The sequence below is a fragment of the Tachyglossus aculeatus genome, chromosome 11 (assembly GCF_015852505.1).
Source record: "Tachyglossus aculeatus isolate mTacAcu1 chromosome 11, mTacAcu1.pri, whole genome shotgun sequence".
Taxonomy (NCBI): Eukaryota; Metazoa; Chordata; class Mammalia; order Monotremata; family Tachyglossidae; genus Tachyglossus; species Tachyglossus aculeatus.
Window position 1 is genome coordinate 55,804,089 of NC_052076.1, and position 25,377 is coordinate 55,829,465.

The following is a 25,377-nucleotide window of genomic DNA, read 5'->3' on the forward strand; positions in this document are numbered from 1 at the left end:
GTAACTGAGGCCCAGTGAAGTGACTTGCCCAGGGTCACACAGCAGACAAGTGGTGGAGCTGGGATTAGAACCAGGTCCTTCTGACTCCCAAGCCCGTGGCTCTATCAGCCATGCTTCAGATGAAGGGTGGTGGGAGGGACTAGCTGTGAATTCTTGTGCAGTCTGACCTGGTTTTAGGAGAATTAAAACACCTCCTTCTCTTTCTTTATGCCTGACACACTCGCACGTGTGCACACACACCCAGACACACACGACTTCCTTCCTATTTGCGAACAGGAAATCACCTGGTGGGTGTTGAATGGGTCAGCGCCTGTCTGTCACTGTAATTGAGTATCGTGTTTGCTTTCATTACTCATTCCTTCTCTAGCCATCCCTGCCTCCTCCCCAGTCCCTTCCATGACTGCTAAGAATCAGGAGATTTGAGGGTGACGCTGAACTATGGCCTTTTTACTGTCATCATCATCAATCGTATTTATTGAGCGCTTACTATGTGCAGAGCACTGTACTAAGCGCTTGGGAAGTACAAATTGGCAACATATAGAGACAGTCCCTACCCAACAGTGGGCTCACAGTCTAAAAGGGGGAGACAGAGAACAAAACCAAACATACTAACAAAATAAAATACTGTGATTCTGTTCAGCTGTTATTCCATTCACCTGCTTGACCTGATCTTCAGGTGGGGATGTCTGAACGGGGAATGCTTAGACTGAAAGCATCTTCAGTTGTATTTATCGAGCGCTTACTGTGTGCAGCACACTGTACTAAGCGCGTAGGAGAACGCAGTACAGTCGAGTTGGTAGACACATTCCCTGCTCACGGGCCAACACGATTGATTGAGTGGGCTTGGGAGTCAGAAGGTCATGGGTTCTAATCCTGGCTCTCCCACTTGTCTGCTGTGTAACCCTGCTTCTCTGGACCTCAGTTCCCTCATCTGTAAAATGGGGATTGAGACTGTGAGCCCCACAGGGACTGTATCCAACCCGATTTATTTGTAGCTACCCCAGCGCTTAGTACAATGAACAGCACATAGTAAGCGCTTAACGAATGCCTTAATAAATAAAAAATAAATCTAATAAGTATGAATTCATTCATTCATTCAATTGTATTTATTGAGCGCTTACTGTGTGCAGAGCACTGTACTAAGTGCATGAATGCCTTAGTGGAGCAATCTAAGGATTGACGAGAGTGGAATTTTTCCATCTGTACTCAGAGATGTTGAGGGTTGCCAATCGGGATTTTGATGCATGGGGAGGTTGAGCCCATACTAGGCAAAGAGTTCACTCAGACAGTGGTTTAGTCAACAAGGCGACCACTGCTCTCCGTTTGCATCCTTACTACCCTGCTGGATGTGGGCTCTAAGGGATATGGGAGAGGAGCGTGCTACAGCTAAACGGCAGAACAGCAGCAGCAAAATTGGCTCCGAATGAAGAAATCAGTCAATCTGTGATATCTATTGAGCACCTACTGGAGAAACAGTAGGGAGGAGCAGCATGGCCTAGTGGATGGAACGCAGACCTGGGACTCAGAAGGACCTGGGTTCTAATTCCGGCTCTGCTACTTGTCTGCTGAGAGACCTTGGGCAAGTCACTTCACTCCTCTGTGCCTCAATTACCTCATCTGAAAAGCGGGGATAAAGACTGAGAGCCCCATATGAGACAGGGACTGTGTCCAACCTGATAAGCTTGTATCTATCCCAGTGCTTAGTGCTGTGTCTGACGCGTTGTGAACGCTTAACAAACGCCATCAGTGAGCCAGAGGGCGTTTAGAAGTTCTGGAAAGGGGATAGAGTGGGACTCCTCAGTGCTTCCCACAGCCAGCATTAGGGATGGGAAGCCAAGCCATCTGTGTCTCCAGAATCGCAATGTCCTCTAAAGGATTATGGTTGTGTCTTGGCAGCAGGCACTCCAGGACAAGGTGTACGAGTGCAACAGTCAGGTGAAGAAGGAGGAGAAGCACCAGAAGAGGCCAATCCTGACCCCCAAACGGGACAGAGAGGCCCAGAGACAGGAATCTGCCATCATGAGTGTTGAGAAAACAGGTAAAGAGTGGAAGTGGGGTGGGGCTCAATGGCTTTTTCTGGTTTAGGTTCGAAAAATCACTTTTAGTTACCGGAATAGGACTCGGGGAGCGATCGCAAAGAGGTGGCGTGGCTTAGAGTAGGGAGAGTCCATGCCCGGAGATGAACTTCCCTCCAACTGGGATGATGAGGCTTCAGATCCAATTGGGATCTGAGGCTTCGCAAGCAGTTATGCCTTCACGCCCCCAAATTCTTGCTGGCCTGCTGGGAAATCTCATTAATCCCTCTATCAAAGCAGAATGATTTTGTTCTTTATGTGGCACTAGAACGTGTGGCCTAACCTGCCACCTTCTATGGGGCGAGTGGAGCCAGCGATAACAGACACTGCACACAGTAAGCGCTCAATAAATACGATTAAATGAACGAACAGACTTGAGTCTCAGAACACTCTGGGAGCACTGCTGGGCCTTTTCCCTGGCTTTGGGTCAGTTCCTCTAGAAAAGCATTTCTGCCTATCGAAGTTGTACTTTTCTCGCCTCCTGTGACTGGGATTTTTTTTTACAAGTCTCCAGCAGCATGGGACAGTCAAAGGCTCTGCTGTCCAATGGCCATGGAGACGGCGAAGGAGGAATTCCTAGTTCAGGCCCATCCCGGAAAGGACTACAGAGCTGGCCGGTTACTTTGAGAGGCGAAGGCTTCACAGATTCAGTTGTCAGATGTTGCAGCCGTGCCCCTTGCCCCATTAACCCCATCCCAAGAATGACAACCTGTCCAGGATGTTGATGGTTACCTTCCTGGAGGATGGGGGTGGGAATCAGTGAGAAGCAGGGGTTTCCAGCAGAGGAAAAGGTGAAAGAACATTCTCCCCCATCCCACAGCCCCAGGACAGGAGTCTGAGCAAAAAATGGGCATAGGGAAAGTTGGGTTTTCTATTGTTTTCTTTCTCCTTCCGTCAAAGGTTAATTGTATGTCTGAACTTGCCCAGACCTGGTGAGTGAGCCACTCCCTGCTCTGGAGTGCTTAAAATCCACTGTGATGTCTGTCTCCTCTCTTTCCCTCTCCCCCTCTCTCTCCCTCTCCCCCCCCCCCCCCCCACCACCTCCCCATCAGCCCCCAACTCTCTTTCTCATATTTCTGATGCAGGATTTTCTGCTATGAGAACTGCAAGTGAGGGAAGACTGTAACCCAGGTAGAAAAATACCCAAGTCAGGAAGTGGGAGAAAGCAGGGAGGAGAAATCCAGGTTGAAAGGGAGAGAGAATAAGCCTTAAAGATGGATGACTATCAACTGGAATTATTGGGATTGACAGTCTCAATGGGCCCAGGGTCTCCAGGACCTCAGAGACCTTGCTCGTCTTGACCCCAGTGAGGACTGTTCTTTTAAAGCAACAGAAATGACCAGATGAACAAACAAATTGGCCAAACTGGGTTATGTCCCTCGCGTTTTCTCTTTTGCTTCTCTCCGGTTTTCACTGTCTTCCTCATGTCTCAAATTCCCAGCTGCTCTTCCCCAAAGAGCCTGCTTCCCTGTCGTGGTGGCTACGGCTGCTGCCTCAGCTGGCCAGTTTGTCAGTGCTCTTCCTAGATTCCTAACCACTTCAAAGTCTCCCAACTAGCCTGATGTAGCATAGGGAGGTCAGAGGGCCAGAGCGACGGAAATATAAATAGTTCATGACTAAGGAAGAGTTTGCCAGCCCTTTGTGTATCATTCAGTTGTTTCGACACCTTGTGCAACGTTTGTGCGTCAGGGCCCCCCCACACGTGTCTCTTGTGTGTGATCTGCCCCAGTCATGGGCTTGTTGAAATGGACACCCTTTGTGTGTGTATACCTGGTCTAAGCCTCCTGGTTAGATCCTTAACGTTCCCCGTTCCACACTGGTTCTGAGCAGAGGGAAAAATCTTCCTGAAAGTCAAGGGGCAGCTGGGACGCCCAGCTTGTCCAGTGTCCTGGAAATCCACCCCCCAAGGGAGGGAGGTGGCCACGTCATGGTGCTGGGAGACCTGTCCTCCCAAAGCCACCACAGCTGGTAGAGCGTGGACCAAAGGGAGACATGTTCAAAGGGTCGAATCATCTGTCTGTCTCTGATGGAAGTGAGCTTGTTGTTCTTGCCCAGATCTGAAGCCAGAAGACTTCAGACGTCCTTGGGAGAGATCTGAAATCCCCGACAGAGGATTAAAGCGGATAATGTGTCAGCCTTGTGCTTTGCACCCCACCCTCTCCTTCCTTCCTTCCTTCCTTCCTTCCTTCCACCTGCCCGGACTGCTCCTTTAAACCCAGCCTGCTGCCCCTGGGTTGAGGAAATGCTGTCAAGGAAAGAGCATTCTAGCTTTCATTTCTGGGATTTTCCCTCATCTCTTTAAAGGAGGGGAGGGGTGGGGGCAGGGATTACTCCCTCCCTGGCCTCCCTTTCCTAACTGGCTCACCCACCACCCACCCATCGTCCTGATGGAGATCAGGAAGGACTTTGAATTTTCGGCAGGGGCCTGCAGAGAGAAGCTGTAATTCTGCCCCCGGAATTGCTAGAGAGGATGATGACTTACTTCTTCAGCCTCAGGGAGGGTTTGCCCTAGCTCACTGCCTCCAGAGCTCGAAACACGTGCGAGTGGGAAAGCGAGGCCAGAGAGAGGAGGGGCTCCTTTGAGCTAGAAGACTTTGCCCCTCAACACTTTGTACACACACCTGCGTATTCTCTCCTAGCACTTAACACAGTGCCCTGCACACAGAACACGCTTAAGGAATACTGTTACCACTACTAACATGATTGCCGCCTCGGCCTCTGGCCGGGATCCCAGCCGTCTCCAGCGCTGCTCTATCGGAGAGGGAAATCCACCAACAGATCACATTCCAGCCTCCCTGCTTCTGCCTCACTCAGCTGACCCTCTTTTACCTGGCCGACGGCACCGTAGAGGGTTTGGTTTGGTCCCCGTCAGGAGGGCCCCGAAGGAAGCCGGACCTGTTTAAAACAAACATAATGATAATAATGATGGCATTTATTAAGCGCTTGCTATGTGCAAAGCACTGTTTGAAGCGCTGGGGAGGTTACAAGGTGATCAGGTTGTCCCACGGGGGGCTCGCAGTCTTCATCCCCATTTTCCAGATGAGGGAACTGAGGCCCAGAGAAGTGAAGTGACCATGACCTCTGACTCCAAAGCCCGGGCTTTTTCCACTGAGCCACGCTGCTTCTCTAACACGTATTCTAGGCCTGGCTTCTGGGGGCCTGGGCCTCTCTCTATCACTCTCCGGCCCCTGTGGGGTGACAGGAGGCAGACGGCAGTGGGAGGGGGAGCCCTCGGCGAGGCACGGGGCCAACGTGGTATTTATAGACTTGACGTGCCTGTATGGTCGCCGGGTGCATTCCAACAGCTGGAGGTCTGGTCGCTGGTTCCACGGGTGTGGCTGGGTAATGCCAGATGGGCTCTATCTGCCCTTTTTGCCTCAGTCTGTCATCCTTATGTCTCTCTTCTCTCGCCCTGGCACATGCACACACACACACGGCTGTTATATTGGTGCATTGTACTCTCCTGCATGCTTAGTACAGTGCTCTGCACACAGTAAGTGCTCAGTAAATATGATTGACCGACTATTGACACACACACACAGCTCCCCACAGTGAGCAACGCGTGGGTGAGCAACATTAGCCAGCTGTTCCTGGGGTGGGTTAGCTTCTTAAAGCCGTTACCGCCCCGAAAGAGTCTCTCCGGGTCTCGGAACCATTTGTCCCCATCTCAGCGAAGGCACCGTTTGGGGTTCATTCATAAAATTAGTTTGATTTTTTTTTTTCCTTGTAGCCAGGCCCCGACCAGCTTCCCAGAAAGCCACCGTGCCATCGCCTTTAGCGAGTAGAAATGGCTTTTCTCCAGGCTGGGGGAAACCAACCCAGCTGGACCAGAACTCTGACAGCCGAGCAGTCAGATGGAAAGAACCAGCCAGGCCTAAGAGAGCAAGGCACTCTTCCTCCCTGGGAGGTCAAGACTACCACCTCCATTGACAGAGAAATGAATTGGCCCCTCTGTTCCTTTGGGCAGCTCTCAGTCCTCACGGAGGCCCCATCCCCGCTGCTGCTCAGAGCCCCGGGTCACATCTAGCCCCCTCCCCGCATCTCCCAGACCACCTCCCACCAGGTCTCAGTCCGGGCCTGACGTGCTCTTTGTTGCAGGAGGAAGGCTCTTGGGCGGGAAGTGTTCGAGTCTGTCAGGAGCCCGTCAGTTACCCGTGATCCAAAAGATGGTGGAGTCCATGTCCCAGCTGCAAGAGGAGAAAGCCCAGCTGCAGGAAGAGCTGCTGGCTCTGCAGGAGAAACTTGCCCTGAGGGAGAGTGACCAGCAGGCCGTGTCTGCCCAGCTGCAAGAGCAGGTACCGGCTCCTCGGGGAGAGGAGATGCAGGGCGTTCGGGGGGACACACCCCATCAACCTTTAAGTTTTTAACACCTCGCCGCCTTCTGATTTTAAGTATCTAACTCTTGTCCCCTTTTTGATAACTCTTCCCTTCACCCATCACAAGAGAGATGTCAGAAAAAGCCAGGTCTGAGCTGAGATCTACCAGAATGTCATAGTTCTCTAGATAGAGCAAGCTTCCAAATGTAATATGGGCCCAGACTTTCCCGGATGTGTCATATTTTCATATTTTCCTGGTCACCATGGGCACTGCATCCCTGCAACTGAGAAGTCCGGAGGGAAGGAGGGTGGACCCTTGAGCCAGGCAGATGGAAGGGGTCCTGGGAGAATTAGAGCGGGGCTAGAGCACTGGCCTGGGCGTCAGGAGGTCATGGATTCTAACCCCAGCTCCACCACGTATCTGCTACGTGACCTTGGCCAAGTCACTTAAACTTCTCCATGCCTCGGTTCCCTCATCCATAAAATGGGGGCTAAAACTGCGAGCCCTATATGAGACGGGGACTGTGTCCAACCCTATTATCTTGTATCTACCCCAGTACTTAGAACAGTGCCTGGAACGTAGCCTGGCGCTTAACAAATACCATCATTATTATTACTATAGTACTCTGTGCCCAGCACTGTAGTAAGCGCTGGGGCAGATACGGGTACATTCAGATCAGGCCCCGGCTGAAGAAGCAGGGCCCCGGACAGGGAACATATCTACTAATTCTGTAATATTCAATCAACCAGTCAATCAATGGTACTAACTGAGTGCTTATTATGTGTAGAGCACTGTACTAAGTGCTCGGGAGAGTACAGTACCACAAAACCGGCAGACAAGTTCCCTGCCCGTAATGAGCTTGCAGTCTTCAGGCTAGTGTGCGGTGTTCTATTGTACTGTCTCAAGTACTTAGCACAGTGTTCTGAACACAATAAGCACTCAAATACTATCAATTGATCAATCGGTTGGGGATAGGCAGAAGGCCGGATGGGGAACAGACGGTGGGACCTAGCACAAGTGAAGAGCAGCGTGGGCTTGTGGAAAGACCATGGGCCTGAGAGTAATTGGGCTCTATTCTCAGCTATGCCACCTGCCTGCTGGGTGACCTTGGACAAGTCACTTTGCTTACAGTGCTAAGCGCTTAGTACAGTGCTCTGCACACAGTAAGCGCTCAATAAATACGATTGATTGATTGATTCTCTGTACCTCAGCTTCCTCAACTGTAAAATGGGGATTCAATACCTGTTATACCTCCTACTTAGACTGTGAGCCCCATGTGGGATTGGGACTGGGTCTGACCTGATTAATTTGTGTCTATAATAATAATAATAATAATGGCATTTATTAAGCACTTATTATGTGCAAAGCACTGTTCTAAGCGCTGGGGGGCTACAAGGTGATCAGGTTGTCCTACATGGGGCTCACAGTCTTCATCCCAATTTTACAGGTGAGGCAACTGAGGCCCAGAGAAGTGAAGTGACTTGCCCAAAGTCACACAGCTGACAAGTGGCGGAGCCAGGATTTGAACCCATGACTTCTGACTCCAAAGCCCGTGCTTTTTCCACTGAGACCACACTTAGCAAAGTGCTTGACAGATAATAATAATTATTGTATTTGTTAAATGCTTACTATGTGCCAAGCACTGTTCTAAGCACTGGGGTAAATACAAGGTAATCAGGTTGTTCCATGTGAGGCTCACAGTCTTAATCCCCATTTTCCAGATGAGGTAACTGAGTCCCAGGGAAGTTAAGTGGCTTGCCCAAGGTCACACAGCAGACAAGTGGCAGAGCCGGGATTAGAACCCACATCCTCTGACTCCCAAGCTTGTGCTGTTTCCACTAAGCTACGCTGCTTCTCTGCACTTAATAAGCACTTAAATATAATAATGATGATGATAATAAGTGAGGCTGGGAGACAGCGGAGGCAGAGGCCACCAGGAAACCCAAACAGAAGCTGGGAGCAGTGGAGCCCAGGAGGAGGCTTGGATCACAATAATAATAACAATGATGGTATTTGTTAGGCGCTTACTATGTGCCAAGCACTGTTCTAAGCAGTGGGGTAGATATGAGGTCATCAGATTGTCCCACATTGGGCTCACAGTCTTAATCCCCATTCTACAGATGAGGTAACTGTTTTCCCCCATTTAGACTGTGAGCCTACTGTTGGGTAGGGACTGTCCCTATATGTTGCCAATTTGTACTTCCCAAGCGCTTAGTACAGTGCCCTGCACATAGTAAGCGCTCAATAAATACGATTGATGATGATGATGATGATGAGGCCCAGAGAAGTTAAGTGACTTGCCCAAAGTCACATATCTGACAAGTGGCGGAGGCGGGATTAGAACCCACGGCCTCTGACTCCCAAGCCTGGGCTCTTTCCGCTAAGCTGTGGATGAAAGCGGAGCAGAGAGATAGGGACCAGGTGGTCTGCAACCGAGAGGCAGCGGGCTGGAAACCGTGGAAAAGATATTCCAAGATGCTGGTCCACCCAAACGGGGTATGATGGGCACCTTCATTTTGTCAGTTTGTCCTCTCAGGGCAAAAAAAGTATATTGTATCTGGAAAATTGAAGTCATTTTCTTTTTGCCTCTGCTTTTGCAGCGAGCTCTGTGAAGGACAAATGAGTTAGGATTCCTTGTTTATGCCAAGTCTCTCATTAGCTGCTTCGTACAGTCCCACTTCCTCTCTTCCCCTAGGCTCCTTGTACATCAGTCAATCAATCGTATTTACTGAACCGAGCACATAGTAAGCGCTTAATAAGAACCATTATTATCTCAGTCCTCTAGACTGGAAGCTCATTACGGGCAGAGACCATGTCTGCTAACTCTGTCGTACTCTCCCAAAAACTTAGTACAGTGCTCCGCACATAGTAAGCGCTCCATAAAAACCATCGATTTACTGATTGAGCGCCTACTACAAGCGGAGCACTGTCCTGGGTGCTTGGGAAAGTACAGTAGAACGGAGATGGAAGACCTGATCCCTGCCCACAAGGAACTTGCAGTCATTCATCCAATCGTATTTATTGAGCGCTTACTGTGTGCAGAGCACTGTACTAAGCGCTTGGGAAGTACAAGGTGGCAACATATAGAGACGGTCCCTACCCAACCGTGGGCTCACAGTCTAGAAGGGGGAGACAGAGAACAAAACAAAACATATTAACAAAATAAAATAAGTAGAATAAATATGTATAAGTAAAATAAATAAATAGAGTAATAAATATGTGCAAACATATATACATATATACAGGTGCTGTGGGGAAGGGAAGGAGGTAAGGCGGGGGGGGATGGAGAGGAGGAGGAGGGGGAGAGGAAGGAGGGGGCTCAGTTCTTCCCAAGAACTTAGTACAGTGCTCTGCACACAGTAAGCACTCAATAAATACATTTGAATGAATCAATAGTTAAAATACTTGCTTCATTGGGGTGTTGTGGGGTTGAATTTGTAGCTATTCACCAACTGCTTAGAGTACCTTTCATCTTAAAGATGAAGGGAGCAAGGAATGAGAGTAGAATCGGTAGAACTGGGAGCAATAAACTCCATCTCCTAGAGGGGAGAGGGAGTCCTGGAGAACAAAGGTACCGTTTCATTTGTAAGATTATATGAAACCGGAGCCCTGTTTCCTGCCCAAAGGAGATGGCTGCTATGGCGTTGTGATTTAGTGGTGGAGGATGGTTCTTTTGTAGGTGTTTCAGGGAGAGTTGCAAGGCAGAATCGGAGAATCTCCTGGTGGGAAGGGACGTTAAGCATTCAACTGGTTCCATCCCCTTGCCCTCAGGTGAGGCCACACCTAAATCTTTCCAGACAGATGAGCTTTCTCCCCCCTTTACCCAGCCCAGATTCCTCATGCCGACATTTTGTTGTGTTTCCTCTTGCTCAGCCCTTAATGGCTGTGGGGGCCATTTTCTGTAGGAGCTCTTCTGGTTCCTGGCCACGTCCCAGTTTCTTGAACCTTCCTTGATCTTCTTCTCCAAACTTTTCATTATCTTGGCGGTTCTCCTCTGGCCCCTCCCTTGTGATTTCCTTGTCCCTTTTTGGGTTGTGGGACGCTCAGACCCGGACACCAACCGAGCTCTACTTAACTACTGCTCAAAGTCAAAGGAGGATTAATGGAAGGACCAGTCCTGCGGGGGAAGCGGTGTGGCATAGTGGAAAGAGCCCAGGCCTGGGCGTCAGGCAGACCACCAGGGTCCTAATCCTGGCCCCACCACTTTCCTGCTGTGGGACCTTAAGCAAGTCATTTACCTTCTCTGTGCCTCAGTTTCCTCATCTGTAAAATGGGGACCCAGTATCTGCTCACCTTCCTTCTTAGTCTGTGAGTCCCATGTGGGACTGAGACCCCAGTGCTTAGTACAGTGCTTGGCACCTAATAAGTGCTTAACGGACACCAGTTATTTTTTCCACTGTATGTATTCCGCTCTGCGAGCTGTGTGGCTTAGCTCACTAGATTGGCTACTCTGACTCAAATTAGGATTGTTGCTCTTCCTAGATTTTCCAAGCTTGTGACTTGGCCGTATAAATGGAATTTAGGTGCCCTGTTCTCTTCAAAGTTTGCACATTCATCATGCGGTGACTTTTTCTTGAATCCTTCCAGGAAAAAGAAGTTTAGCGTATGGGCGTACACTTTCTAGAGTCAGCCTTTTTTCTCTTTTAAAAATACAAACATAATGTTGGTTGGCTTCCAGGCCCTTTGGGTTTGGGTTCTTTTTGTTTTGTTTTTTTTTTTTGTTTTTTTAAAGAATGTCCCAACTCCCTTGGAATCCTTTGCCTTTTTTACTCCTTCCTGCAGAGCTTTTCCACTAATTCCCCAAGCCAGCTAAGATCTGCTTTCTCTTCTTTCTCCTCTGAGAATCCTTAAGTTGCCTCCTGGATCTTCAACTAACTCCTCTACTTGTAAGAATCAAATAAAAACAGGGGCCAGACTTTCTCAGTTCCACTACCGTCTGGCCCAGGAAACTGGCCTAAGACACTCACGTTTCTCTTTTGACAATACTTCTTAGAAGCAGCATGGCCTAGTGGATAGAGAATGGGCCTGGGAATCGGAAGGACCTGGGTTCTAATGCTGACTCCACTTGTCTGCTATGGGACCTTGGGCAAGTCACTCCTCTGGGCCTTGGTTGCCTCATCTGTAAAACGGAGGTTAAGATCGTGAGCCTTATGTGGGGCAGGGATTGTGTACAACCCGATTAGTTTGTATCTACCCCAGCTTGAAGTACAGTGCCTGGAACATAGTAACCACTTAACAAACACCATTATTATTATAATTATTATTGTATCTAAGCAAAGTCACCATCACCCATCAGGTTCCGGTGCCCCGCAGCACTGGTAAGCTGAAGAGAAAGGGCCATCACCGTCTTCTCTTCCTGAACAGAGATCCTATCGTGCACTCACTGCAAGAAATCCCTTTCGCCCTTTGCCCTTTCAACTTAACCAAGAGACTTTGTACTTTCTGGACTCCCTCACTCCCCGGCACCAGGAGCCAGCATACACAGCCTTGATAGAAGGCCGTGCTATCTCCCTGCCTAACCCTCCTGAACCCCCCGGGGTAAAAGGGTAAACTGCCTCAGTTATTATGGCCCTGAATTCCAGTCCCTTTATGTTGGGTCAGCCTGGTCCAAACCAAAGTCACCAGTCAAAGTCCTTATTTCCTGTGCTCCTTGCATTTATCCCAACACCAATCAATCAGTCAGATGTATTTATTGAGCACTTACTGTGTGCAGGGCAATGTCCTAAGCACTTGGGAGAGTACAACACAACAACATTGGATCAGTTTTGCCCCTCTTCCCCCCCGGCTTTCCTGTCCACCTTCTCACAACTGCCTGGAAGTTGGGCCTCTCCTCACCCCTGAGCATTATTTGTCCCTGGCTTCCTTGGTCTCCACCCCACCAACCTAGTTTAAAAGGGATTTGATAATAAATGTGGTAGTTTTGTAAGCACTGCAATGGAGACAAGATAATGAGACTGAGGACTCAGTCCCAGCGATGGGGAAAGCCCTGCTTCAATCAATCAATCGTATTCATGGAGAAGGGAAAACAGCTAATTAGAATATAGGCCACTGAAAGATCCAGGAGCTTAATGAGTTGATATATTAGATGATAAAAAGCAAAACGGACCGCACCCCGTGACTAGACACCTGCAAAACACCAGGCCTCAGGAGGACAGTTGGTGGTTTTTCCTACTGAGTTTGATTCTGTTGGGAAGGTGAAGCTGTTTGTGGGGGCTGAATCTAGCTTTCCTTTTTTTCACTTTTGGATGAAGGAATCTCCAGGCTAAATGAATCAGTTGTTTTTCCTCTTGTTATAGTCTTTCCTGATAGAGAGGAGTAGATCTGAGAGATTGTTGGCCAAGATTAGGAAAGAAGGATGACACCTGTGCTTTAATGAGTACCAATTAGTAGCTAACTCACCTCTTATTGATGAAGAATTCCAGTTCTCAGCCGTGTACTCTAGCTGTACTTTTTGTGAATAGACATAGAAGGGGAATACTTTTGGCATTGACTCTAGACTATAAACTCGCTCTAGACTGTAAACTCATTAAGGGCAGGAAACGTGTCTGTGAATTCTGTTGTTTTGTACTCTCCCAAGCTCTTAGTGCAATCCTCTGCCCATAGTAAGTGCTCAATAAGTAGCATGGATTGACTGATTGGTGTTAAAGCTATTTCAAGTTTGAGGTTTAGGCTTAGGGAAGATTTTTTTGTGGTGTGTGTGTGTGTGTGTTTGTTCCTGTAGCCTTCAGGTGGCAAGCTCCTCAAGGCAGGGACTTTGTCTTCTCCTTCTACTGGGACTCCATTGTAACCTCCATTATAACACAGTGTTCACTCGAGTGCTCAGAAAATGCTGTCGACTCTATGACTTGACAGTCACACATTTCCACTTCAGTTTGTGTGTCCTTCCCTCAATCCTTCCTGTTGTTTAGCTCACCCCTCTCCAGTTTAGAAAGTTGCCACCAAGACATCTTCCCTTCTTACAGTGTTCCTAGTTATATCCCTTCCTTTCAGTGTCCAGTTCACACTTTCTGCTTTCTCTTTCGACCTTAATTTCCTACTCTCAACTCTTCTTCATCTCTAACTTCTCTGTGCCTCAGTTACCTCATTTGCAAAATGGGGATTCAGTATTTCTGTTCTCCCTCCTACTTAGACTGAGAGCCCCATGACGGAACTGATGATCTTGTTTCTACCCCACTGCTTGGCACATAGTAAGTGCTTAACAAATACCACAATTATTATTATTATTACTAGTAGTAGTATTCTCTCTCTTGGGCTCCATTTGCTTCCATCTCCCACTAGGCTTCTTTCTCCTCTTCCCCCATTTTCTTTTTCTGAGAACACTGTCCTTTCACAAGGGGACCCCTACCTTCTTCACTTTTCCCCAAAGGCCCTTCAAACACAGACCTATCTGGATGAATTCCCACTAAATTAAATAATAATAATGGTGGTATTTGTTAAGCCCTTGCTTTGTGTCAAGCACTAAGTACTGGGGTAGGTACAGATTAATGAGGTTGTACACAGTCCCTGTCCCACTTGGGGCTCACAGTCTAAGTAGGAGGGACAACAGGTATTAAAGAGTCATTTTATAGTTGAGGAAACTGAGGAGGAGTAAAGTGATTTGCCCAAGGTCACACGGCAGGTAAGTGGGGGAGGTGGAATTAGATCCCAGGTCCTCTGACTCCCAAGCTCGTGCTCTTTCCCCTCAGCCAGGCTGCTGGTTTTTAAAGACTCTATGAAAACTGATGTGTCTGAGGTTTTGTTTTTTTCCACCTTTCCATCTTGTGTATTTTCTGCCTGACTTGAACCGTCTGTCTGACTTAGATTGTGAGCCCCGAGGGTAGGGGCTGATCACCACTGAAAACAACAGGGCTTAACTGCTAAATAATTGCGTTCAGGTCTCTTTAATCTGAGTTGATCAACAGGTAACTCTTCTCAGGCAGCGCGAGTGAGAGATGGATGTGGAAATGACTTAATGTTTGACGGCACTACTGTTTCAAGGGCTTCATTTGTGATTCCAGGCGGGAGGTCGTGCCAGACCTACAAGGAGTGTAAGGGAGGCTGAGTTTTTGGAAAATTTAGTAAATATTTGGGAAAGTGCCTCTTTTGGGGTGGGGGGAATCATCGGTGATAAACTGAACGTGTGTGGATTTCTAGGGAGGCCCTGCTTCAACGGAGTTGGGGCAAAGTGGGTGGGAGGCCGGGCTTTTCTCCTGGAAAATTAAATCAGGCAATAGACTACAACACCCTGTGAGTACTTTTCCATCGCTGTTCTTTGATTCCTGATCCTCCTCCAGCATTGGCTTTCTTGGTAGGATGGATGCTGTTGGATGTAGTAGAGGTATAGAGTCAGCAAAGCAGTTGTGCACAGTTCTCTCCTGAGAAATAGTAATTGTGGCATTTGTTAAGCACTTACTACGTGCCAAGTACTTTTCTAGTTGCTGGGGTAGATACAAGGTAATTAGGTTGGATAAAGTCCCTGTGCCACATGAGGCGCACAGTCTTGATCCCCATTTTACAGATGAGGTAATTAGGCACAGAGAAGTGGAGTGACTTGCCTAAGGTCACACAGCAGACACGTGGCAGAGTTGAGATTAGAATCCACATCCTCTGTCTCCCAGGTCCTTGCTCTTTCCACTAGGCTACACTGCTTCTCTTAGACCCACCAATCTCCACCAAGTTCTCATCTAGAAAGCTGCAGGCCATGAGAGGGGAGTGTATCGAAGGAACAGGTTGGTTTTTCCCTGTAGTATGTTTTTTTTAACAGACCTCTACCCCACTTTGTCCCGGGGACTTCTCTCCCTGACCTGGACGTTATGAGTAAGTGGGAGGAAGGGTCAGATAAATCAGTGAGTGTCTAAGGGACTCAGAAACGATTTTTGATTTTTTCCTCGCATGGTTCCGACCAGGGCCTGGTTGTAACTGAGCGAGACCGAGATTAAGTGGATCTGTCAAATCCTTGGGCTGGAGGGACCTTGAGGAGTCTTCTGGGCGACCCCTGCATGAGGAAAGAAAGTCTGGACCAAGTCATTGAGGGCCAGGGGATCCCTGGGCAAGTTGGAAACGGTCCAATTGACTCACCATCCACTTGTCTGCGTCAACAGGTGGAAAACCTCAAGGGGAAACTCGCTGGCCAAACCCAGGAGATAAATAGACTCCGATCAGAGCTGGTGAGTCCGACTTTCCGCCTCTTTCGTAGGGCCCGCGCTTACGAGGCACTCTGCAGGTATTCGCCCTGGAGAAGAGAGAGGGGCGGAGGCGAGAGGGAGGGCTCTTCTCAGCCTGGGCCACCCACACCCTTCTCTGTGTCTCCTCCGACTCACGCTCCATTTCTCCTTCCTTGTTAGGGTGGCACTGACTTGGAAAAGCATCGGGATCTGCTCCTGGTGGAAAACGAACGTCTGAAACAGGAAATGAGAGTGTGTGAGGCTGAGGGGCAGGAGCTGAGGCCGAAGCCTTCGGCCTGCCCCGACTGTGAGCACAGCAAGGTAAAGGGATGGGGCGCGGAGAGCAGGCTGGACACCCGACTGGCCTACGCTCCGGGTGGTCGGCGACCGGGAGAAACTTGCAGTTTCCGTATCATTCCCTTTCTGCCCGTCTCCCGTCCCGACCCGCCCATTTCTTTCTGTCTCTCCCACCTCGGGTGTGCAGGAGAGCGCAGAGCTGCGGAAGAGGATGTCTGAGCTGCAGCTGGAGGTGGAGGAGAATAAGGGGAGGCTGTCGGAGCTGGACCTGGAGGTGCAACAGAAGACCAACCGCTTGGCAGAGGTTGAGCTGCGGCTGAAAGATTCCTTGGCAGAGAAGGCAGAGGAGGAGGAAAGGCTGAGCCGGCGGCTCCGGGACAGCCAGGAGACCATCGCCACCCTCAGAGCTCAGCCCCAGCCCATCAAGGTGAGAGAGATGGGGGGAGAGAGAGAGAGATCCACCCTTCCCCAGACCCGAGCCCATCAAGGTGAGAGAGAGAGAAGCCCCAGCAGAGAGAGAGAGACCTTACCCCTAGGCCCCAGCCCTTTAAGGTGAGAAATCGAGACCCCCGCCTCCAGCCCCAGCCCCACCCCCCACTTCCCCACGACCGGGGAGGAAGTGAAGCAGGCAGATCCCCAACAGAGACTGGAGGATTTTCATCCTGTCCCCGTCTCTGCTGCTGAACCCCCGTTTCCCTGGCTCCATACGGGAAGAGGGAGACTCTACGAAGCCATTCGGGGCAGCGAAGGGCTGACGTGCCATGTGGATGAGCCCTCTGACGCTCCACCGGATTTGGGATCCTTGGGTCTAGGGAGCGGATCTACCAACTCTGATGGAGCGTACTCTCCCAAGCGCTTAGTACGGCACTCTGTCCAAAGTAAGCGCTCAATACATACCATGGCTTCATTGAAGTATGGCACTCTGCCCAAAGTAAGCGCTCAATACATACCATGGCTTCATTGATTGAAATTGCATTTGTGGAGAGCCCCCGGGAGCCCTCCGGACCGCAGGCCGGCACGGCGGTCGGCAGGCTCGGCTCCGGCTCATTTCCCGGGTCCGCCGTTCCCCCGCAGTACATCATCAAGACGGTGGAAGTGGAATCCTCCAAGGCGAAGCAGGCGCTCTGTGAAACGCAGGCCCGGAACCAGTACCTGCAGGAGCAGGTGGGCATGCAGAGGCAGGTCCTGAAGGAGATGGAGCAGCAGCTCCAGAGCTCGCAGCAGACCACGGCCCAGCTTAAAGCCCAGGTGGGTCACGGGGGGTCGAGAGGAGCGCGCCAACGGACGCGGGTGTGTGCCTCTCGTGTGGGTGTGGGTGTGTATCAATCAATCGTATTTATTGAGCGCTTACTATGTGCAGAGCACTGTACTAAGCGCTTGGGAAGTACAAATTGGCATCACATAGAGACAGTCCCTACCCAACAGTGGGCTCACAGTCTAAAAGGGGGAGACAGAGAACAGAACCAAACATACCAACAAAATAAAATAAGTAGGATAGAAATGTACAAGTAAAATAAATAAATAAATAAATAAATAGAGTAATAAATATGTACAACCATATATACATATATACAGGTGCTGTGGGGAAGGGAAGGAGGTAAGACGGGGGGATGGAGAGGGGGACGAGGGGGAGAGGAAAGAAGGGGCTCAGTCTGGGAAGGCCTCCTGGTGGAGGTGAGCTCTCAGCAGGGCCTTGAAGGGAGGAAGAGAGCGTGCTTGGCGGATGGGCAGAGGGAGGGCATTCCAGGCCCGGGGGATGACGTGGGCCGGGGGTCGATGGCGGGACAGGCGAGAGCGAGGTACAGTGAGGAGATTAGTGGTGGAGGAGCGGAGGGTGCGGGCTGGGCAGTAGAAGGAGAGAAGGGAGGTGAGGTAGGAGGGGGCGAGGTGATGGACAGCCTTGAAGCCCAGGGTGAGGAGTTTCTGCTTGATGCGCAGATTGATCGGTAGCCATTGGAGGTTTTTGAGGAGGGGAGTAATATGTCCAGAGCGTTTCTGGACAAAGATAATCCGGGCAGCAGCATGAAGTATGGATTGAAGTGGAGAGAGACACGAGGATGGGAGATCAGAGAGAAGGCTAGTGCAGTAGTCCAGACGGGATAGGATGAGAGCTTGAATTAGCAGGGTAGCGGTTTGGATGGAGAGGAAAGGGCGGATCTTGGCAATGTTGCGGAGCTGAGACCGGCAGGTTTTGGTGACGGCTTGGATGTGAGGGGTGAATGAGAGAGCGGAGTCGAGGATGACACCAAGGTTGCGGGCTTGTGAGACGGGAAGGATGGTAGTGCCGTCAACAGAGATGGGAAAGTCAGGGAGAGGACAAGGTTTGGGAGGGAAGACAAGGAGCTCAGTCTTCGACATGTTGAGCTTTAGGTGGTGGGCGGACATCCAGATGGAGATGTCCTGAAGGCAGGAGGAGATGCGAGCCTGGAGGGAGGGGGAGAGAGCAGGGGCAGAGATGGAGATCTGGGTGTCATCAGCGTAGAGATGATAGTTGTGTGTGTATGCGTGCGTGCATGTGCCTGTGAGCACGTGGGTGCCCGCAGGCATAGGGTGGGGGCTGCATGAGGGAAACGTGGCATTCATTAAAAAAATTCGCCAGCAGGCTTAGCTGTCCTCAGCACCCCAGGAGGAGCTGAGGAAGTTGAATCACCTTTTTCAGAGTCCTCTTTGTATAATAATAATAATAATAATGACATTTATTAAGCACTTACTATGTGTAAAGCACTGTTCTAAGCACTGGGGAGGTTACAAGGTGATCAGGTAATCCCATGGGGGGCTCACAGTCTTCATCCCCATTATACAGACGAGGTGACTGAGGCACAGAGAAGTTAGGTGACTTGCCCAAAGTCACACAGCTAATTGGCAGAGCCAGGATGTGAACCCGTGTCCTCTGACTCCGAAGCCCGGGCTGTTTCCAGCGAGCCATGCTGCTTCTCTGTTGAGTTGTGTCAACTCAATATTGAGTTGTATCAACTCACCCGCGTGGCTTAGTGGAAAGAGCACAGGGCTGGGAGTAAAGAGGACCTGGGTTCTGATCCCGGCTTTGCCGCTTGTTTGCTGTGTGACCTTGGGCAAGTCACGAAAGTTCTCTTTGCCTCAAATGTAAAATGGGGATTAAGACTGAGCCTTGTGTGGGACAGGGACTGTGTCCAACCAGATTATGTTGTATCCACCCCAGCACTTAGTACAGTGCCTGGCACCTAGTAAGTACTTAACAAATACTACAGTTATTATCATCATTATTAGTAGTAGTAGTCATCGCTCAGCAAATACCCCAGTTGTCATTATTGTTGTCCCCAACATCCCCGTGGATCGGAATCTGTCTGGGTTGTGAGCGAAGCTCATTTTCAGTGAAAGGGATAAGCCTGGTGATGGGAGGGTGAGCGATCCCCCCCGCCTTACCTCCTTCCCCTCCCCACTGCCCCTGTATATATGTATATATGTTTGTATGTATTTATTACTCTATTTATTTTATTTGTAAATATTTATTCTATTTATTTTATTTTGTTAATATGTTTAGTTTCATTCTCTGTCTCCCCCTTCTAGACTGTGAGCCCACTGTTGGGTAGGGACCGTCTCTATATGCTGCCAACTTGTACTTCCTAAGCGCTCAATAAATATGATTGATTGATTGATTGATCAATCCCTTCCCAGGGGGCTCGCGGCCCACAGGGAACACGTGTACGTGCACACACGTACACACGGGCTTGCACTGATTCCGCCGTGGCTCTCCTCTCCCAGATCATGATGTACGAGTCGGAGCTGGAGCGGGCCCACGGCCAAATGCTGGAGGAGATGCAGTCCATGGAAGAGGAGAAGAACCGCGCCATTGAGGAGGCTTTCGCAAGAGCCCAAGTGGAGATGAAAGCGGTGCACGAAAACCTGGCAGGTGAAGCCAGAGGGGAGAAGTGCCCCCCTCCATCCTCTCCCCCCTGGCCAGGGTTCCTGGGTTACCGAGGCCCGGAAAGGCCGTTTCCACGGTGGAATTCACTTTAAGGGTGGGCAGGGTTTGAGAAGCAGCAGGGCCCGGCGGAAAGAGCACAGGCCTGAGAGTCAGAGGACCTGAGTTCTAATCCTGCTCCACCACTTGTCTGCTACGTGACCCCGGGCAAGGCACTGAACTTCTCTGAGCCTCAGTTCGTAAAATGGGGATTAAAACCACGAACTTCACGCTGGTCAGGGACTGTGTCCAACATGATTAACTTGTATCTACCGCAGTGCTTAATACAGGGCCGGGCACATAGTGAGCACTTGACAGATGCCAGAAATATTATACCAGACCAAACAGGCTGGGGTTAGCAGGGAGAGCGGCGGGGTTTCTCGGCAGCCGTGGCCGGAGTGGGGCATCCGTCTCCAGGCTGGTGATTTTTATCCCGGTGGCTCTCAGGGGTCCGGACCAACCTCCTGACTCTCCAGCCGGCACTCCGGACCCTCACCAGCGATTACAACGGCCTGAAGCGGCAGGTGCGGGACTTCCCCCTGCTCCTCCAGGAAGCGCTGAAGACTGCCAGAACAGAGGTGAGCTGGGAGACTCACTTCCCACCAGGGAAAAGGGTTCTATCCACTTCTGGGGTGCTTGCCCTAACACCTGGGAGAGGAGCCCCGGGCATCCGGGAGAAGGGGCAGAGTCTAACCTCTAAATCTGGATGGGCAGGGGAAGCCGAGTCAGGGAGCCGGGGGTTCCCTGGGGTGGTGGTGGTCGCCGGGTGACCTGGAGGTGTCCCCTCCACAGATCGGCCAAGCCATCGAAGAGGTGAACAGCACCAATCACGAGCTGCTGAGGAAATACCGCCGGGAGCTGCAGCTCCGCAAAAAGTGTCACAACGAGCTGGTGCGGCTGAAAGGTCAGGAGGGCCCGGGGGAGAGAGCGACAGTAGCGACAGCCCCATGAGGGCAGGCACCGTGTTCCCAAGCACTTAGTATAGCGCTTGGCACACGGTTGGTGCTTAAGAAATGCTGTTTTTGATCATGGTGATGATTTCTGGTGGTGAGGGGACTATGTTAAGTGCCCAGATTGATTTGGAACCCAGGCTCCCAGAAGCCACCAGGTGGCCCTTGGTTCCATTCCAGTTTGTTGGCAGCTCCTGCTCTGTTGTTGGCCACAAAATGAAACTCCGTCTGTCCCTCCTGGACATTGGCCCGTTGTTGGGTAGGGACCATCTCTATATGTTGCCAACTTGTACTTCCCAAGCGCTCTGCACACAGTAAGCGCTCAATAAATATGATTGACTGGCTGAACGAATGAATGAATTCAATGACCGGGCTGTCGAGACTTGTTCAAACTGATTTACATAGGAAACACAGCTTCTCATGCGTGGGGTGTTTCCCTTGGGCTACCCTAGACAAGGGGGCAGTTGATAATGGAATTTGTTAAGTGCTTGCTGTTCAGATGGGAGTCCCTGCCTCACTTGGAGCTCACAACGTAGCTCTTTCTAGGTGACCGGGTGGTTGACGGTCAGAGCGGTGTTCCTGCCCCCAGGAGATATGCCGGGAGGGAGGACTAGGAGATGGGGCGAGAGATGTCCATTTCTATTTATTTTATTTTGTTAGTATGTTTGGTTTTGTTCTCTGCCTCCCCCTTTTAGACTGTGAGCCCACTGTTGGGTAGGGACTGTCTCTATATGTTGCCAACTTGTACTTCCCAAGCGCTTAGTACAGTGCTCTGCACACAGTAAGTGCTCAATAAATACGATTGATTGATTGATGTCCACTAGACTGTAAGCTTGTTGTGGGCAGGGACTGCGTCTACCAACTCTATTATGTTGTACTCTCCCAAGTGCTTAGTACAGTGCCCTGCACACACTGAGCGCTTAATAAATACCACTGATCGATCGATTGAAGGGTCGGGGTGGCCGGCACCACCAGAAGGAGAGGTGCCGTGACGGTTTCTTCGGGGAGACCTTTCCGAGGAAGCTCTTTGACGACAAGATTGGGACGGGTGGCGGGAGAAGGGTGGGCGTCAAGGGGAGCCGAGGAGCGCGATTCCACCCTCCGGGACCCAAGAGTCGCTTGCCTTAAGTCTTGATGGGTCAACAGGATGAGGAGTGAAGATGTGTGCAGACCTCCAGTTCTCCGTTCCCACTGCCGGACCCGTCCGGGCACTGGGAAGGCACTGGCGTCGGCTGATGTTCTTTGTCTCCCATCAAGGAAACATCCGGGTGATCGGCCGAGTGCGACCGATCACCAAAGAGGACGGGGAGGGGCCGGATGCTGCCAACGCCGTGACGTTTGACCCCGATGACGATGCCATCATTCATCTGCTCCATAAGGGGAAACCAGTGTCTTTTGAGCTGGATAAGGTGTTTCCCCCAACCTCGAGTCAGCAGGACGTAAGTGGCCGTCATACAGATCCGTGCGCAGCTGGACCTTGGCCGTGAGCTTGTTTTTTTATGATATTTATTAAACGCTTACTCCGTGCCAGGCACTACGCTGATCCCCGGGGTAGATGCAAGCTAATCAGATTTGACCCAATCCATGTCTCACGTGGGGCTCCCTGTAGAAATCCCCATTTTAAAGATGAGGTATCAGAGGCCCAGAAAAGTGAATCGACTTGCCCAAGTCACCCAGCGGACAAGTGGCAGAGCCGGGATTAGAACCCAGATCCTTCTGAATCCCAGGCCCACGCTGTATCCACTAGGGCATGCTACTTCTTGGTTTCTCTCCCCTCCCCAGGAAGAGGAGAAGCAGCGTGGCTCAGTGGAAAGAGCCCGGGCTTTGGAGTCAGAGGTCATGGGTTCAAGCCCCGGCTCCGCCAATTGTCAGCTGTGCGACTTTGGGCAAGTCACTTCACTTCTCTGGGCCTCAGTTCCCTCATCTGTAAAACGGGGATTAAGATTGTGAGCCCCCCGTGGGACAACCTGATCACCTTGTAACCTCCCCAGCGCTTAGAACGGTGCTTTGCACATAGTAAGCGCTTAATAAATGCCATCATTATTGTTATTAAGAGGAGGAGCAGGAGGATCTGGTGGGAGTCGACACGCCTTGGCTTCTCATCCACCTTTTCTGTGTCTTTCTCCCTTGCTCCAACCCCGTTCCATGCCACAGGTGTTCCAGGAAGTCCAGGCCCTGATCACTTCGTGCATCGATGGCTTCAACGTCTGCATCTTCGCCTACGGACAGACAGGTGCCGGCAAGACCTATACCATGGAAGTAGGTTCCCTCGGCCGCTCCCGTCTTCTGCCCGCCCCACCTCCCTCCTTCTCTCCCTCCCTCCCTCCCTCTCTCTTTTTTCAGTCATATTTATTGAGCACATACTGTGTGCAGAATGCTGTCCTAAGCGCTTGGGAGAGTACAGTATAATAATAATTATCACGGTATTTAAGCACTTACTATGTGCCAGGCACTGTACTAAGCGCTGGGGTGGATACAAGCAAATGTAAATGTGTGGCGAATGCGTGGTTTAGTGGGAAGAGCACGGGCTTGAGTCAGAGGTCTTGGGTTCGAATCCTGGCTCCACCATCATCATCATCAATCGTATTTATTGAGCGCTTACTATGTGCAGAGCACTGTACTAAGCGCTTGGGAAGTACAAATTGGCAACACACAGAGACAGTCCCTACCCAACAGTGGGCTCACAGTCTAAAAGGGGGAGACAGAGAACAAAACCAAACATACCAACAAAATAAAATAAATAGGATAGATATGTACAAATAAAATAAATAAAAAGAGTAATAAATATGTACAACCATATATACATATATACATATACATTATATATAATATAATATAATTATAATATTATTATGTTGGCATTTGTTAAGCGCTTACTATGTGCAAAGCCCTGTTCTAAGCACTGGGGGGATACAAAGTGACCACTTATCAGCTGTGTAACTTTGGGCAAGTCACTTAACTTCTCTGGGCCTCAGTTACCTCATCTGTAAAATGGGGATTAAGACTGTGAGCCCCACGTGGGACAGCCTCATTATCTTGTATCTACCCCAGCGCTTAGAACAGTGCTTGGCACATAGCAAGCGTTTAACAAATACCATAATTATAATTATTATTATTTATTGGGTCGGACCGAGTCCCATTCCCATGTGGGGCTCACATTCTCCATTCACTCTTCTAGACTGTGAGCCCGTTGTTGGGTAGGGACCATCTCTATATGTTGCCAACTTGTGCTTAGTACAGTGCTGTGCACACAGTAAGCGCTCAATAAATACGATTGAATGAATGAACTTTCCTAAGGTCACACAGGAGACAAGTGGCAGAGGTAGGATTAGAACCCATGACCTTCTGATTCCCAGTCCCGTGCTCTATCCAGTATGCCATACTGCTGCACAGACACATACCCTGCCCACAGTGAGTTTACAGTCTAGAAGGGGAGACAGACAGTAATATAAATGAATAAATCATGGATATGGACATGGATATTTTATTTTGTTAGTATGTTTGGTTTTGTTCTCTGTCTCCCCCTTTTAGACTGTGAGCCCACTGTTGGGTAGGGACTGTCTCTATATGTTGCCAATTTGTACTTCCCAAGCGCTTAGTACAGTGCTCTGCACATAGTAAGCGCTCAATAAATACGATTGATGTTGATGATGATGATGATGATATGGACATAAATGCTGTGGGGTCGGGAAGGGGGCTTAACAAAGGGAACAAGGCAGGGTGACACAGCAGGGAGTGGGAGAAGAGGAAAGGAGGCCTCCCTCTTGGAGGAGATGTGCCTTCAATAAGGCTTTGAAGGTGGGGAGAGTGATTGATGGATTTAAAGAGGAAGGAGGCAGGACATGGGTGCGAAGTCAGCCGTGAGCTAGATGAGATTGAGGTGCAGTGAGAATGGTGGCATGATTAGGAGAGCAGCAAATTGGTCCACGGTGGGGGGACGACCTCTGTACTCTGCGGGCCCCGGCAGCTGGTCGCTCACGGAGGAAGTTACCCAGATGAATGTTCTTCCCCAGGGAACCCCCGAAAACCCCGGCATCAACCAGCGGGCCCTGCAGCTGCTGTTTTCCGAAGTTCGGGAGAAAGCCTCCGACTGGGAGTACATGATCACCGTGAGCGTGGCGGAGATCTACAACGAAGCTCTCAGGTGCTGGGGGGCATCACGGTGACTCGGGCCTAGGGGGAGGCCCGGCCCGGCCTGTCCTGTCCCCCGTCCTGGCGGTTGGCCTCCCTGCTCACTGCCGGCTGGGCTCCGCCACTTGCTGCTGTGTGACCTTGGGCGAGTCACTTCTCGGGTCCTCTGATTCGTCCTCTAGTCCCGGCCCCGCCACGTGTCTGCAGTGTGACCTCGGGCAAGTCACTTAACTTCTCTGGGCCTCAGTTCCCTCATCTGTAAAATGGAGATTAAGAATGTGAGTCGCGTGCGGGACAGGGTCTGTATTCAATCTGACTTGTATCTACCCCAGTGCTTATAACAGTGCTAGGCACATAGTAAGCGCTTAACAAGTACCATAATTAATATTATTATTGTATTATTATTGTTACCATCATGGGGATAGAGTTCCCGTTCTCCCTCCCTCCTAGACTGGGAAGCCTGCATGGGAAAGGGACTGTGTCCGATCTGCGTATATTGCGGCAACCTCAATGCTCAGTACAGT

The 25,377-nt window shown here is 50.3% G+C and overlaps 1 protein-coding gene across 5 annotated transcripts in view; it reads left to right on the top strand.

Moving 5' to 3' along the window:
• The window catches only part of KIFC3 (kinesin family member C3), a 101,041-nt gene that overhangs the window by 66,627 nt on the left and 9,037 nt on the right, over window positions 1-25,377 (top strand). For 4 of the 5 annotated variants that reach the window (XM_038754022.1, XM_038754019.1, XM_038754020.1 and 1 more), the window contains 12 exons: window positions 1,897-2,038; window positions 6,174-6,370; window positions 15,473-15,538; window positions 15,716-15,856; window positions 16,020-16,259; window positions 16,907-17,080; window positions 19,574-19,721; window positions 20,220-20,350; window positions 20,565-20,676; window positions 21,980-22,161; window positions 22,877-22,981; window positions 24,736-24,866. In XM_038754022.1, the coding sequence (XP_038609950.1) occupies window positions 1,897-2,038; window positions 6,174-6,370; window positions 15,473-15,538; window positions 15,716-15,856; window positions 16,020-16,259; window positions 16,907-17,080; window positions 19,574-19,721; window positions 20,220-20,350; window positions 20,565-20,676; window positions 21,980-22,161; window positions 22,877-22,981; window positions 24,736-24,866 (1,769 nt within the window). The remainder of the gene's footprint in view (window positions 1-1,896; window positions 2,039-6,173; window positions 6,371-15,472; window positions 15,539-15,715; window positions 15,857-16,019; window positions 16,260-16,906; window positions 17,081-19,573; window positions 19,722-20,219; window positions 20,351-20,564; window positions 20,677-21,979; window positions 22,162-22,876; window positions 22,982-24,735; window positions 24,867-25,377) is intronic. The other variant, XM_038754021.1, reaches the window with a different exon arrangement.